The 16,732-nt window shown below is 46.5% G+C and overlaps 1 protein-coding gene across 1 annotated transcript in view; it reads left to right on the top strand.

The window, feature by feature from the left end:
- The window catches only part of ppfia2 (PTPRF interacting protein alpha 2), a 158,972-nt gene extending 143,001 nt beyond the window's left edge, over positions 1 to 15,971 (top strand). The window contains exons 20-30 of the mRNA XM_064342029.1: positions 227 to 308; positions 1,960 to 2,160; positions 5,875 to 5,937; positions 7,358 to 7,390; positions 9,119 to 9,294; positions 10,425 to 10,522; positions 11,074 to 11,249; positions 11,593 to 11,661; positions 11,872 to 12,016; positions 13,388 to 13,461; positions 14,511 to 15,971. Coding sequence (XP_064198099.1) covers positions 227 to 308; positions 1,960 to 2,160; positions 5,875 to 5,937; positions 7,358 to 7,390; positions 9,119 to 9,294; positions 10,425 to 10,522; positions 11,074 to 11,249; positions 11,593 to 11,661; positions 11,872 to 12,016; positions 13,388 to 13,446 — 1,102 coding nt within the window. The 3' untranslated portion in view covers positions 13,447 to 13,461; positions 14,511 to 15,971. The remainder of the gene's footprint in view (positions 1 to 226; positions 309 to 1,959; positions 2,161 to 5,874; positions 5,938 to 7,357; positions 7,391 to 9,118; positions 9,295 to 10,424; positions 10,523 to 11,073; positions 11,250 to 11,592; positions 11,662 to 11,871; positions 12,017 to 13,387; positions 13,462 to 14,510) is intronic.
- The last annotated feature ends 761 nt before the right edge of the window (positions 15,972 to 16,732 follow it).

Below are 16,732 nucleotides of genomic sequence, written 5' to 3'. Positions count from 1 at the left end.
AAAGTTACTGTAAAGGAAATGAATCTGCCTGTTATATTTATATGGAGATGCCTGGCAGTGTGTTCCTCCTGTTCGTAGGAGTGCCTTAGAGACAGCTCCACTCTAAGAGAGAGAGGGAGCTGTGTGTGCTGTGATGTGTGTGTGTTTCTGTGTGTGTGTGTGTGTGTGTGTGTGTGTTCGCCTGAATGTTTTTATGAACGCACTGTGTCTCTTCCCCTGCACACAGGCACGAGCTATTGGAGGAAGCCCGGAGGAAAGGCCTGCCCTTCGCCCAATGGGACGGCCCCACCGTGGTGGCCTGGCTGGAGGTAGGTTCTTGGCTCCCCCGCCCCCGTTGTCTTTGGAAGTATCCCCAATCGCCCAATGTAATATTTTTGTCTTGTGTTCAAATTTTTGTGATCTGACCTTCTCCCCGTTGTCCCCACAAGTGTTTTTATTTTTTAACCTCACACGCTTGCTATTTCAAGAGGGTTCAGGCCGTTTTCTGCTACTCTGGGAAGTGTCTTTCTGCGACAGTTTTCAGTAAAAAGTGCCACACGAATCTAATTGATTCGATTTGATGATTTGCCTAATCCTGATAAGGCCAATATGCGTGGAAAGCGCTGTGGGCACAGCTGAACATTCTGAAGAGTGGCATAGAAATTTAAATGCGCCACTTTAAACCTGACCCCTTAACACCACTTGCTGTTTAATCCGGCGTAAACAGGACCCTAGATATGTTTACGAAGTGCTTTTTTTCTTCCGGTTTAACATGCGAAACAGACTGTTTCACTCAGTAAAATAGCTCGACTGCTAATAGATGTCAAACTGCACTACGCACCTTCATTACCGGCTTCCCTCCGTGGCCTGGCTTTACCGCCACAGATTAAAATCTTCAAGGGCACATTATTATTAATTGCGATCAAATGAGGATTTTTATGCCTCGTAGTGCGTTTTAGTGCTTTCCCCCTCATCAGTTTCGCGTTAGTACGCACATGGGAGTGCTCTCTGTGGGTGTGTGTGTGTGTGTGTGTGTGTGTGCTTGGCATGCCAGAGGTGAAGAGTGGCTGTGTGTGTTTAGTGTTATCTACATTAAGGCTTTATTGTGAATGAAATGCATATGTTATGGACCTCTCAGTCCACTGTACACACACACACACACACACATGCACACACACACACGGACACACACACACACACATGCACACACACACACACACACATGCACACATATATATGGTCAGCATGGGCTGAATGGCCTGTTCTCACCATTGTTATATTATGTTATGTTATGTCAGAACCTATATGTCAGACCCTGACGATTGGTATTACAATGAATCGTCTTTTGCTTTCAAGCAGTTCCCTGTTGAAGTACATATCGCCACCTGCTGGTAAAAAAAATAAAATGTGGCGGGGAATTGCCATTAGTGATGTGCATTACACCACTGAACATTAAAACTAAACAGCTTATTGACTAAGCAGCCACAAAGTCACCGTTTTAAAGACATAATTACCGCCTGTTCCTTCCCTCGATGATGTAAACATTTGGCGTGTGGAATGAACATGCGTAATTTTTGCTTGTGGAGCATTATATTACATTACAGGCATTTAGCAGACGGCTTACATGACTTTTACACAGCATTTTACATTGTATCCATTCATACAGCTGGATGTACAGCTGAAGCAATGCAGGTTAAGCACCTTGCTCAACGGCAGTGTCCTACCCAGGAATCGAACCTGTGACCTTTCGGTTACAAGCCCAGTTCCTTACCCACTGTGCTACACTGCCGCCCCGGAGGATCGCGTGACGGTGACTCTGACCTGTGACCTCTGACCTCTGACCTCTGACCTCTGCCCCCTGTCCCCAGCTGTGGCTGGGCATGCCCGCCTGGTACGCCCCGGGGGTCGTGTGACAGTGACTCTGACCTCTGACCTCTGACCTCTGCCCTCTGCCCTCTGCCCTCTGCCCTCTGCCCCCAGCTGTGGCTGGGCATGCCCGCCTGGTACGTGGCGGCGTGCCGGGCCAACGTGAAGAGCGGCGCCATCATGTCGGCGCTGTCGGACACGGAGATCCAGCGGGAGATCGGCATCAGCAACCCGCTGCACCGGCTCAAGCTGCGGCTCGCCATCCAGGAGATGGTGTCCCTGACCAGCCCCTCGGCCCCGCCCACCTCCAGAACTGTGAGTCGCCGCTGCGCGTGAACACGCACAGTCATACACATAACACGCGCGTGTGCACACAGTCATACACACATACGGTCACATACGTACACACACGCGCGTGTGCACACGGTCATACACACACACGCGCGTGTGCACACGGTCGCATACGTACACACACGCGCGTGTGCACACGGTCATACACACACAAGCACGTGTGCACACGGTCGCATACGTACACACACGCGCGTGTGCACACGGTCATACGTACACACACGCGTGTGCACACGGTCGCATACGTACACACACATGCGTGTGCACACGGTCATATACACACACACTGGTGTGCACACGGTCATACACACACACACTGGTGTGCACACGGTCATACACACACGGGCGCGTGTGCACACGGTCACATACGTACACACTGGTGTGCACACGGTCATACACACACATGCGCGTGTGCACACGGTCATACACACACACACGCGTGTGCACACGGTCACATACGTACACACTGGTGTGCACACGGTCATACACATACAAGCGCGTGTGCACACGGTCACATACGTACACACTGGTGTGCACACGGTCATACACACACACGCGTGTGCACACGGTCACATACGTACACACACGCGCGTGTGCGCAGGGTCATACACACACACGCGCGTGTGCACACGGTCGCATACGTACACACACACGCATGTGCACACGGTCGCATACGTACACACACACGCGCGTACACAGGGTCATACACACACGCGCGCGTGCACACGGTCATACACACACACGCGCGCGTGCACACGGTCACATACGTACACACACGCGCGTGTGCACACGGTCATACACAGACACGCGTGTGCACACGGTCACATACGTACACACTGGTGTGCACACGGTCATACACACACATGCGTGAAGTGAAGAGATTCTCAACCGCGAGGGGTTAAATTTGCAAATGCGAGTGAGGAAACTTGTTCTCCCAGCTGTAGCGACCTGTAGTGCTATCAAGCTTCAGCTCTCCTTCTACCTCCGAGGCACATTAATGGACCTTTTGTGTTGGAGGGTCTGTGAATAATCAGCAGAGAGGATTCACTGATTAGCCAGCATATCATAATTGCCCAAAGGTAATACTGATATTATTACAGAGCGCTCACACAAAGGCTGTCTGGGCCTCCCGTCCATTAACGCGCAAGGAATAAATTACGCTTACATAACGCATGTAAAAATCATAATTCATATTTTTAAATGAGAATGCACAAGACACTCAACCTTCTGTAATGCATTTGGGCACGTTGTTTGCATAACCATCAGTTTAGTTTGCGGATATTTTTAGTCAGTACAGTACTTAGACTGTCATTCTGTCTGACTACTGACCTGTGAGTGAGATTTAATTAAATTGAGTGTGAATTAATAAAAAAAAAATATATAGGCTAAGTGTACTTATTAAGTGCATTTCTATTTTTGGGTTTGAATTAAAGGGGAAAAGAATTTATGATGTTGTCCTGGTTAATGCCTTGACCAATTCATCAACTTAACTATGTGCCTGGGAGTTATTCTAAACTGATTAAGATGTATCATTATGGAATTATGGACCTCCTGCAGGCCATTTTAAAAGTTTAGCAAAAGCTTTTTTTCTTTGTAAGTGCTGGTTTCAAGTGAGAAATTATGAGATTGATGTTTTCATATTTCCATACGACATCAGACAAATCATCGCTGTCGTGCACAAACGTCTTTATCTCCGATAAAGTTCATTCTCAAGAAAAAAACTGCTTCCAGTTTTCATGTACCAATGCACCTCATGATTTTATTATGTGTGTTATACTTTTGAACCAACTTTATTAGTTCTTGAGTTATGAGCTGTATATACTGGCAGTAAAAACAAAATGACGAAAAATGGAGATGAATGGAGATTTTTGCACGGTGCCAATGAATTATTATTGTCTTTTATCTAATAAAAGTGTGAGTTCTCTGCGTGGGCTGACACGCCTCATTAAAAAGTAAAAAATACATTTTGTTTTGTACCCGCTAGAGGCAAGTTGCCTAAATCAAGAGTGCACAGCTATAAACGGGTATCCGTTCCTTTTGAAGTACACAGGAATTCACTGAGGACTCGTGAATAGTCTGGAAAAGTGGCTTTAAATGCTAAAATATTGTAAGTGCTAGTCACAGTAAGTCCTTGTACATCTGCTCATGTACAAAATAATAGCAATACGTGAGTCTATGTAAATCAATGTGAATGTAAAAAGGTTTCAAATTAGATTTTAATGGGGTTAATGGGCACACTTACCCTAACAAATCATTTAAAAATTTAACATGCTTGCAAACCCAAAAATACAAAATCCCTTATTTTGTTCTATGTCGAGATTTTCTGTTTTTCACTCACTTAAATAGTTGGGTTTTTTGGGGGGGATCTTCTCTATTCAGCTCTTCAGCTGAGAGAAGTACAGGCCTCTCCCCTATTGGCCTGTCAGGGTAATGGGATAAGTGACACGCAATGCATCTTATCTCCCTTCCTGTCCCTTCTGACAGGAAAAGGAAATAGCCACTTGCCCTCGGGCGGTGACTCTCACCTGTCACTTCCTGTGAGACCAGGTGCACACTACTAAAGGCTAAAGGGCTCACGAATATTTAAAAAGAAGCGTTTAACTCTTAACCTGCGTACCTCTGCCACCATAGACGCCCGGGAGGGCGAGCCGTTTTGTATTTCGGTTACGCAAACCCCTTCATCGACCCCGTAGAGTATATCACAGACCTTCCAGTCCTCTGATTCTAGGAGAACACCAGTGTGTTTCTCGGTTAATTTCAGCCACAGACTGAGCAGGTCTACGAGCACTGCTGCAGTGATCACCTTTAGCATGAGACAGCGTTTACTTTTGTAGTGGGGCTGAAATTGGACCAGAAGCGAGTGTACAGGGTTTATTCATTACAATTTTATCATTGAGCAGACACTCTTATCCAGAAAGATTTACACAGATTATATATTTTTTTAAACATAAAATCCATTTATATAGCTGGATATTTTACTTATGCGATTCAGGTTAAGTACCTTTATCAGGGGTGCAATAGCAAATAGCCCTGGCTGGGAATGGAACCCAGAAACCTCTGAATTGGAAACACTGTTCCCTTGCTCCTATGCTACGCTGCAACTCCTCGCTAGTTATAAGATTCCAGAAGCCTAGTGTGGCCACGGTTCACTTCCTGTGAGCACAGGAAATGGATTATGTAGATGTTTGGGTCTGCGGTTACAACATATAGTTTTGGTGCCTGTCGACATGAAAGGTTTCTATGCAGAAATAGCGTAGTTATGCAGTTTCAACGTGCGTTTCTGTATTTATACTTTCTGTGACTTTCTGTTTCTGCATATGCACTATATTTACTGAATTGTTGGTGTTTTCAAATAATATGCATATGTGTCTTATTACTAATCCTGTACATGCAAAGTGCACTTTGCTAACTGTTACCTCTCTTCCCTGTGTGCCACACCTCAGTAAGCTGCTGTTTATGGGAATTTGCAGGCCGTGTGCTTAGAACTGTGTGCATTGCTGCTGCTGTCACTTCTGTGCATCTCCCTGCCCAGGAAGGCGGGGCTTGCTGGTCATGTGATGGTGATGCTGTAACACTATTGGCTTACAGTGGTGCTGCTCTTCTTCTTTAACACTGCTTGCCCCCCCTGTGGACCGCGCGCTGCCACTGCCTCTCTCGGGGCCCCCCCCCACACCCCATTAGCCTTCAGGCAATGTCTGGGTGACCCACGAGGAAATGGAGACCCTGGCGGCCCCCGCCAAAACGGTCAGTTCCCCCTCCACCCTCACCCCCCCCCCCCATCCCCACCACCCAACCTTGATGGCAGCCCCCCCACCCCATCTGCAACCCCCCCCCCTCCTGCTGTCACTGGGATGTTATATGTGTGCAGTCCTGGTCGACACTTCCTTGTGTGCATGCATCGTATATATATGAGCGGTGTGTTTCTTTACCTATCCTTCTGTATGTAGTTGTTTTACAGTCCCAGCATGCATTTCTCTCCCTTCTCTGTGCTGTAAAACCTGAGCAGGAGTTAATCTGTAAACGCTTTTTAAGGGAAAGGGAGGTTGGTGCTGCTTGGAGATTAGCTTACTTTACCCTCTGATGAGCAGGCAACCAATTCTCAAGTCATGTTCTGTCATAACACTGTAGGTATATCTTAAAATGAAAACAAAATCTGTCTAGATTGGAGTGGAGGACGTCTAGAAGAATCTCTATTGTACGCATCCTTGCAATCACAATCAATGAAGTCGTCATATTCAATATCCATCCGGTAGATGACAGTAGTGTATATTATGATTAAGTGGTTACATCGATTTTCGAATACTTAGATGTGGAATGTGGTATATTTTTCATGTTATGTACCATTCATCGGATTAGTAATCTGTGGAAGTACTAATTACCTTCAAATAGATCACTTCATGCTAAAGACGGTGGGTTCTTCTTTTGTGGTCTTGAGTGCTAGCTTTTAATATCAGCTAGCCGCCCAGAATACAGCATTCAATAGGGAGTTTTTGTTCAGGTGGAGACCAAAGACCAGCTCTGATAAAAAAAGACCTTGTCCATTCATCATTACTGGAATAGATAAGGCAATTTTACAGGGCAGAGTCAAGTTAATGGGGTGACCAGACTGTCCACACGGGGTGTAATGGAGGAAATCTCATTTCTTACCCTTTCCTGCATAGCAGTTGTGATGTCACCTGAGAAATAGTTTATTTTCTAAGATAACTGAATCTGTGTGATCAGTGTCAAGCTCAATCCAAGCTCGATTTGACATCAACTGGCACGTCAAGCCAGTTTTCTTTAGTGTAGCGAGCTTTCTTAAAGGGGTTTTAAGGCAGTTGTCTGAAGAAATGATCAAGTTTACCTTGCCTTGATGAGTCAGTGCTTCTTTGGAAATGAACATACCTCATTCAACAGCTTGAGATCTCACTTGAACTGCTAATTGTGACAATCAAGTGTACCAAATTAGGGTTGAAATGAAAATGTACCGGACTGTAGATCTCCAGGAACGGGGTTGGGGACCACTGCTCTAAGCAGACACTAAAACTCTGTGTGCAATGGGTTGCTCTGATTTTGTAAGCATTAGCTTTGCCCCCAGACAAGCGGTGTCAGTGAGGTCATGCTAATGTCTTGTTGACGACTTTTCCCCCCACGCCCCTGATGCTCGGTCCCGATGGCCAACCAGAAGTCTGATTCGGAAGAAGGAAGCTGGTCTCAGGTAAGAGACACACCCTTTCTTCCTCTTGACCTCCTTAAATTTAAAGTAAAAAACGAACGTCGCGGAGGTTGTGATCACGTGAAGGATCAGGGGCCTCCACGGTGTCAGGCTGTTCAGCCGCTGGTGGGGTGAGTGGAACTGAGACGGGCGAGGACCGTGGATCACACCCTGAACGCAGCGGCGAATGTCATGTCATATCGGTCCGTGCAGCGATAAAGCGATCTACGTTAGCATAATACCAGCCGTGTGTCGCTGTGTTTTTTCGGTGTGCTGATGTGCCCGTGAGGGAAATCTGAGCAACGATGATGAAATTCATTAGAAGGCTGCCACTTGGTATCTGGAAACTGCCCGCAGTGTGAAATTTAACATAAGCAGAGTGTTTGCTTTCCCATTTTGACGCATGCCCATGGCATTTATATATTAGGTTTTACTGTTCCGCTGATGCAAGATCCAAAATGGGGTGTTTGGTCCCTCACCAGTCTGAGCAGAGGATGCCTGTGCGGAAGTTGCCTCAGGTTTTTACAAGAGTCTTGATGTTTTGCCTTTTTTTAAAAAAATGGACATCCTCCTCAGCTCTTCTGCAACCCCCACAGGCACGGACATGAAATTAAAAGACATATGAAACCTCCCTAAAATAATTTTGCTCCTGTTAAATGGTCTACGCAACCCCAGGCGTCGTTTCATGTTCTGTAGCCGTGGGCTAAATTTTGTTTACGCGCAGTTAGATGCAAGAGATGTGTGCCCACCACAAACACAGTTTTGCGAAACTATGAAGTCTAAAAACGTTACTGAAAGCATTAACTCACTTTCTGTGTTCATGACTGTTTTGAGCAGACAAGTGCGGCTACATCCTGATATTTATGGGAAAATAACATACGGTTATTAATGAAAACATGTTTTCACTGGCTTTGCTTTAACAGGTGTTTGTGCTGGGCAATAACTTCACCATTTATTTTTGATTACACTAAATAGCCAGCCAGTCCCTTCAATCTGTATTTTGTCAATTAGATAGGAATAGGAAGATATCTCATGGAAGCATGTGGAAAAGGTTCATTTGGCTGGTTGGAGGCACAGTCATGGTGTTCAACAGATGTATTTACACCAAATCCAAACTCAGTCATAAAAAATGACCTATATTTTGACACAAAAATGGACTTCAAGGCAGGCAAGTCAGGTGCAAAAGCATTGCCATTTTCTGCCATTGTAACAAGGAGAGAAACAGAATTCTACACAATTCAGATATTTGAAAACTATAACGGACCAAGGTTGTGACTGCCCCATCTATAATTGCATGGGAACTGGTGGCAGGTGTGGTATGCATTGTTGTCAAGGTTACAAGGGACCAATCCCAGAGCTTCTGTAGGCAGCATGCTCAAATCAAAAAGTCCAAGCTGTGCACGGCCAATCGATGAGATGCACAGCTTGCATCAATTTTCTCCATCACTTTTCACATAGTAACCCACATTCCAAAGGGTGTGCAGAATATTATTCATTAATAGGTCTCGAATATTCATGACAGACTACTGACTATTCATGATCAAGTAATGACTATTCATGATGGGCCATTGATTATTGAGGCTCACGTCATGACTATTCATAACTGACCGATGCTTATTTGTGGTTAAAGAACCTGCCTCCGTTTGTAAGAAACGCACTGATAGGCTGGTAGAGGTTGTATAAACGGTTAAAAAAAAGACGTGAAGGTTGTTTGGCGGTTGCTCCTTGCAGACCCTGGCGTACGGGGACATGAACCACGAGTGGATCGGGAACGAGTGGCTGCCCAGCCTGGGCCTGCCCCAGTACCGCAGCTACTTCATGGAGTGCCTGGTGGACGCCCGCATGCTGGACCACCTGACCAAGAAGGACCTCCGGGTGCATCTGAAGATGGTGGACAGCTTTCACAGGTACCTCCGCCGGAAATAGACATATAAATAGTATTACTAAACTTTTAACGACGAAGGCACTTTCTGAAATGACCAAAGGACAAACCAAACGCTGAAGGGACGTTTAATAATAAAAGAATAAAATGAATGTGTAAAAATGTAACGAAGCAGTTGAAAATGTTAAAATATTTGAAAAATAGTGTAATTGATTTGCAGTTAAAAAGAACAGGAATTAAAAGGTAAAAGGTTTAAAAAACCTTACCCATGAACTGCAATCTGAAGTCGTCCAATCTTGAAGCCATTAATGTATGAATTACTTTCTCTCTTTTTTTTCTTAAATGATAGTAGCATGGCCGAAATGTCTTTTAAATTTGTTTTTGTTTTGTTTTTTTAGTTAGTGTTAGTGTTAGTGAAGTTAGATTAGTTTCCAAAATAACACCAAGGTTTTTAAACTTCATGTTTAACATTTGGAATTAAGTTGTCCAGTATTGTGTGGATCAGATTTTGCTGTAATCCCAGTATCTTATCAGAGTTCATTTTCACAAATGGATTGTGTGTGAGGCTTGGCCCTGGGGAGGTCATTGTCCTGGTGGTGCAGGAGCCTAGAGGTCATAGTGACTTCTGTCTTCATGGCTATGAACCAGGCGCCACAAACTAAATAAATATTAACAAAGATTACGCTGAAATACAGGCGGTGCAGTGATTTATCTCACTCTTGGGTGGATGGATCTTTGCCATAATTTACTGCGTTTCACCAACTCTGTGAAAGAAAAACAACCCATAAAATCCATAAAAATGGATGTGTCGATTTTGTACACCATGACAAGGCAATTTGTCAGCAATACATCATTGGAAAGTGCATATAGCATCTTAGCTGTTTGGTTTGAAAGAAGAAGAAAAATTGCTGGGTACAGTCGTATGGCCTTGCAGCACTTTCCGGCCGGCTGACTAGTCACCACTAAGTCCTGCGATTGCGGGCGGTATCCTTGTAAGTTGGTTGATGAACTGGGCATGCTCAGACCTCGCAATGTCTGTTTGAGTTGATGAACTGGGCATGCTCGGACCTCGTGATGTGTGTTTGAGTTGGTAAACTGGGCGTGCTCAGACCTCGCGATGTGTGTCTGAGCCGCAGCGCTTGTGTTTGATGACAGGACGAGTCTGCAGTATGGGATCATGTGCTTGAAGAAGCTGAACTACGACAGGAAGGAGCTGGAGAGGAGAAGAGAGCAGAGCCAGCACGAAATGAGAGGTACGCTCCGGTCAGAGAGATCCTTCCAAATACCAGTGTGTCTGTGTGCGTGTGTGTGTGTGCATGCATGTGTTTGTGTGTGTGTGTGTGTGTAAACGTGTGTGTGTGTGTGTGTGTGTGTGTAAACGTGTGTGTGTGTGTACACCCTTGTCCGTGTGTGTGTATGAGCGTAGCTCCAGGGTTTCTGTAGCACTGAGCACTTCTTATGTGTTTCTCAAGCTGTGACTGAGAATGTTCTTCAAAATAAGCTTTTAAATATAGTAATGGGAAGTGGTTTCACTGCCAATGAAATATCTGTAAATATCTGAGATGTGAATTTGAATTATCATAATATGCATGAATGTGTTAGTGTGTGATGTATGTGCTTGTGTGTGTGTGTGTATAAAACGTGTGTGTGTGTGTGTGCGTGAATACGTGTGTGTGTGTGTGTGTGTGTGTGCGTGTATATATGTGTGTGTGTGTGTGTGTGTGTGTGTAAACGTGTGTGTGTGTGTGTGTGTGTGTGTGTGTGTGTGTGTATATAAACGTGTGTGTGTCTCCCTCCCTGGCAGACGTGCTGGTGTGGAGTAATGAGCGGGTGATCCGCTGGGTGCAGAGCATCGGGCTCAGGGACTACGCCAACATCCTGATGGAGAGCGGCGTGCACGGAGCCCTCATCGCCCTCGACGACAACTTCGACTACAGCAGCCTGGCCCTGCTGCTGCAGATCCCCAACCAGAACACTCAGGTACTGGTGACTCTAGCCCCATCCCCCAAACCAACCAAAGACACTGGCTGTCTCCAAATCCCAACCAAACACTCAGGTATGAGTGTTTTAAATCCCCTACCAACAAAGACATTGCTGTCTAAAACTCCAAAAAAGTACTGGTTTGAGTTTAGAATACATTCATAAGTGCTGTTCTCCTGCTAAAAATGCATTTCTGTTCGTTCCAGAGTACTTCAGTCACGGAACTGACGTACTCTGGAAGCGCTTCAGTGCTGAGTCCTGCGTTAAAATAAGCACTTCCTGCCGACTCACTGCCACATCCACCTGCCCCCCCACCTCCCCATCCCCCCATCCCCCCCCCCAGGCCCGACAGATCCTGGAGAGGGAGTACAACAACATGCTGGCCTTGGGAACGGAGAGGCGACTGGATGAGGTGGGCGATTCTGCATATTATTCTGAAAATATTCAGTGTGAAATCAACTCTCACAGAGTACGTAAGGCCCCTGTTGGGCTCACACGTCCTCTCATTGGGCGGGCGTACGTTATACGAGTTGTGGGCTCATATAATGCAGTGTCTGTTGAGCAGAGACAGAAAGGCCTTTTTGTCTGTGTGTCGTCCCCCCCCTCCCTCCCTGATGCTCAGGACTTCCCACGCGGGCCGTCCTGGAGGAGGCAGTTCCCCCCGCGGGACGTCCACGGCATCAGCATGATGCCCGGCTCTGCCGAAACGCTGCCGGCAGGCTTCCGCCTCACCACCTCGGGCCACTCCCGCCGGCTGGCCCCGGAAGGTCCGTCTGCACACCCCGCGCCCCGCCCTGGCCGATCGGGTTCCGCCTTTCATAAACAGACAGCCAATCGGAAGATAGAATCTATTATTCTGAGGAAGGTATCATGGATTCTATCTTCTGATTGACTCTCTGTTTTCTGTGGTCCGTGACTATGGACCATAAGTATGACTTGCAGTCTGAACTCAAACTTTGGTCATTTTGTTAACAAATTTAAAATGAAAGAATATTCTTTCTGATAGCTGTAATTGTTTCTGAATAGAATTGTCCTTATTCCAGTTACAGAAGTTATTATGCTGGGCACTGGTTTTGTGTTTTGTGTTGTTAATTGTTAATATTTGTGATGTGCTTAATTTTTTATTGAGTGTGCTGCCTCTTGCCTGGTTCTCGCTTGCAATTGAATTTATCTTTTGAAAACAGAGAGCCAATACTGAGTGACTGTAATCTATGACACTATGGGGAAAACATTGTAATTAACGGCAGTACAGTAGTGATGTAAACATGCATTGCCCTAAAATGCTACATTCAAAACTGATACAAGCAGATGCAAGCTTAAAGAATGTGTGAAATCGAGTGCTCCGATCTGATTGGTCTTTCACGTGGTTGGGAGGGGGTGCACCTCCCCCTGATGGTCAGGTTAGGCTGTAAGGCTCTTGCAGGGGACATTCTGACCTCTGACCTCTGTTGTTCTCTCCACCGTGTGACTGCCGATCTGCAGTCCTCTATGAGGTGTCAGACGACAGTCCGGATGACATTTATGTGGATTGGGGTGAAGGTCAGGTACATCGGAGCAGTAGCCTATGTGACGACCCTACAAGCACCCACCCCCCCATCCCCCCACCCCCAACATCACGCTCATCCGCCCCCTCTCCTCAGACACCTCCAGGTGCCTGGATCCAGGCGCTGGTGACGTGGTAGCCATGTGTAGCAAACGCAGAGATGTCCAGCCCTCTCAAGTTCCCCTAGTTTATCTGGCTTAACAACCCCTCCCTTAACTGGTTTAACAATCCATACCTCTTTATAGATTTTGGGATCCCGAAATGAGGTAAATTACAGAAACGTAATCCATTACTTGTACTGGATTTAGCTCAGACAATCGCTGTGATGTCCCCAGTGCTGGTCCTGTGGTTATATCCATGGTCTCCCTTAAAAAGATTTTACAAATAAGAAACTGTCCCAAGGTTTCGCATCGTCATGACGATTCCCTCCCGCCATTCTTCTGTGTGACGTGGTGTGGCTTTCGCTGGACCGTGACCCCCCCCCCCCGGTGAATTTGGCCCCCGTTTCGGTTGCCACCGTGGCTGACTCTGCCCCTCTTCCCCCTGCCCGCCCCCCACCTCCCGCCCCCCACCCCTCGCCCCCCCGCCCCGGCAGGTGGTCCGTCGGCCATACAGCGCCTGGACAGCTCCACCGTGAGGACGTACTCCTGCTGAAGTACCAATTGGGCTGTGAGTACCAGGGAGGGACCCCCCTCCTGCAGCACTGAGGGCCCCCTGCTGCAGCACTGAGGGCCCCCTGCTGCAGCACTGAGGGCCCTCTCCTACAGCACTGAGGGCCCCCTCCTGCAGCACTGAGGGCCCCCTCCTGCAGCACTGAGGGCCCCTTGCTGCAGCACTGAGGGCCCCTGCTGCAGCACTGAGGGCCCCCTCCTGCAGCACTGAGGGCCCCCTCCTGCAGCACTGAGGGCCCCTTGCTGCAGCACTGAGGGTCCCTCCTGCAGCACTGAGGGCCCCCTCCTGCAGCACTGAGGGCCCTCTCGTGCAGCACTGAGGGCCCCTCCTGCAGCACTGAGGGCCCCTCCTGCAGCACTGAGGGCCCCATCCTGCAGCACTGAGGGCCCCATCCTGCAGCACTGAGGGCCCCCTCCTGCAGCACTGAGGGCCCCCTCCTGCAGCACTGAGGGCCCCATCCTGCAGCACTGAGGGCCCCCTCCTGCAGCACTGAGGGCCCCATCCTGCAGCACTGAGGGCCCCATCCTGCAGCACTGAGGCCCCCTCCTGCAGCACTGAGGGCCCCATCCTGCAGCACTGAGGCCCCCTCCTGCAGCACTGAGGGCCCCATCCTGCAGCACTGAGGGCCCCAAATGAGCGCAGGATACATTATGAGTCCACGGGACTGTGCATAACTGCAGCTGTTCCCACAAACAACTTACAAAAAACAATAGTAAACTGAAGTTTACTTTAACTAAAATAAAGAAGTGTCCTAATTTTGATAGACTATTAGTGTACTTGTAAGAGTACTATTTTGATATGTAGATTCTTACTAAAACTAAAGTGGCCCGCTGACGCATCATTGCTTATCACTTCTCAAAAGCACTTATTCATTTTCCTGCATAAGTCACACTGCTATTGTCGATGCCTCAGTGTTGACAATAGGAAATGCATCAGCATTGCTTGATCGGTGTTTTGAATGGTTTCCATGACCAGAACCAAAGAATTCCCCAGTGACGTCTCCCCCCACCCCTCTCCCCCTCCCCCCCACCCTTGCGTTTGGACAGGTCTCCGTGTTTCAGCGAGATTTGAACCCATGCCCTACCGCTGAAGGCCGCCAGCTGGGGTCGCGCCCACGGTCTGGACCTGACGCTTCGTACGAGTCACACTGCCAAGAACCTGCCCCACGAGGAAAAGGGGTTCCAGCGAGAAGTCGGGGCGCCAAACTGCCCTCCCAGCACTTACAACGAGCCAAGTCCCCAAAAAAACACAGAGCACCAGCCGCTGGTGCCAGCCAACTTCACACAGACCTGTCCTACCATTGCCATTTCTGCATTTCTCATGTTACTGAAACTGGTTGAGAATAATGTGCTGTGTATTTCTTCTACAGGAATCGAATCTGTAGGTTATCTGTAAATTTATATATATGAGACATTTTTTATATATTATATATACATATATTAAAAAAGAAAGATACAAAGAAACAAACTCAGTTTGTGCAAAAGTAACATCATCAGTCTCATTTCCATGTTCAAAAGGATGCTGCTCTTTGTACCTCTTTTTCCACAAGATGGTTTTTGTATATAACTTTATTTCATGTTTTTTCTCACTGTACCCAGTTAATGTGTTTAGACGTGATTGCACTTCAGAGACAGGCCTGGTGCTACTGAATCCTCTCATTGAACTCCCAATCACAGTACTGGACCTTTTTGCCAATGAAAGCCTGCCCCCTAGTGGTGTACAGTCCCATAACGTTTGTGTTGTAAAAAAAAAAACCGAGAAAAAAACGGACCTCTAACCGTCACAAGGAATTCTGGGAGAGCACAGGAAAGCACTGTGACATTTTAATTTTGGTCTCGCTTTTCAGCAAACCGCGCGGACAAACAGGAAACGTCTGAGCCTTCTGTCATGGAACAAGATGGCAAATTAAACCACTACTCTCAAGAGCATCACCTTTAGGACTCGATGGAAGCACTGGCACATATTAACGGGAAAACGCAAAAAGCCGAGACGCAACGTCGGACCAGCAGAGAACGCTTTCTTTTTCGCAATCCTTCAGCCGAGTCGGCCTTGTTCTCGCAAATCTTCAGCCGCTTAACCCGGAGAAATAACTCAAAGACAGATGGCCTAAACCTGTCGTGTATATGAAGCCGCAGTAGTAGTCCAGGAGGAACTCCAGAAGAAAAACCCGTAGCTTGATGTGACTTTACTTGGTGTAGCTGTTGACTCTTGTTTCTGTAGGCGTGGCCAAGGCAGGCCTCTCATAAGCCCCCCCCCCCTTTGTAACCGCTGCCTCATTGATGACGCATCGCTGTCTTAGCTGAACACCTGTCTTTTAGTTATTTCTACCAGTATGCTGATCTGAATCTTGTTTTTATTTTTTTATGTTCTTGTTTTGCACGTGAAAGAGTCATTTCATTTTGTGTCCATTTTTTTTATTTATTACTGACTGTTTTTTTCGGTCAAACCTCAATGGTAATCAGACAGATTTTCATTGTCAATAAAATGTTGTCGAAGGACGGCTTCGATTTTGTCTTAAACTGCGTACGGTACACTGGCTTCAGTCTCTCCATGGAGCTATATTATCAAACAGCACAAACACAGTTTAGTCTGACAACTAGGCTGGATATTGTTGGTGGAGATTGCATTGCACCCACATTACCTAAAGTGCCACATTTAAATGTTAACATTAATTGCATTGGTTTAAGTGGCTGTCACGTGGTTTTTGCTCCCATTCCCTGTGTTCGCACAAGGTGTTTGTTCATTGAACTTAATCCTTGAGAAGCAGATTTAGCGTCTAATGGAGTAATTTTGAATAATGAGCTCTGCATATTCTCAAGATAACAGCAATCAAAGATACACATTAAGCAGTAAAGTAATACTAATCTGTCATTGTAGATTTCATTATTTAATCTGTTCTGTATTAATAGTAATATTAGTCTGTGGATATGCTGTCATGTAGTCATCAATTCTGATCTTAGATTAGTCTAACAAGACAATTATTTTAGTACAACACTTAACCGCAATGTAAAAGGCAGTCTAACTGGCTGACTAGGGTATCATCTGATGCTATGAACTATTGAAATCTGACAGATTTTTCATTACAAGAAGCTGGTGTACAGATAGTGTGGCAAGCGTGATCTACAACAGTGAACTGTGTCCAATGTCCAAATCCTACGTTGATGGAGGACCTAGTCTTGTGCTTGGCAATGTCTGAATCACTGAATATGAACAATTGCCAATAATGTGATGAAACTCAAGCAGAACAGATCATTACAAAAAGGTTGTG

Source organism: Anguilla rostrata, chromosome 7, assembly GCF_018555375.3.
Source record: "Anguilla rostrata isolate EN2019 chromosome 7, ASM1855537v3, whole genome shotgun sequence".
In the NCBI taxonomy this organism is placed as follows: Eukaryota; Metazoa; Chordata; class Actinopteri; order Anguilliformes; family Anguillidae; genus Anguilla; species Anguilla rostrata.
The sequence above is the reverse complement of the archived record's forward strand: the minus strand, read 5'-3'. Positions and strand labels throughout refer to the sequence as shown.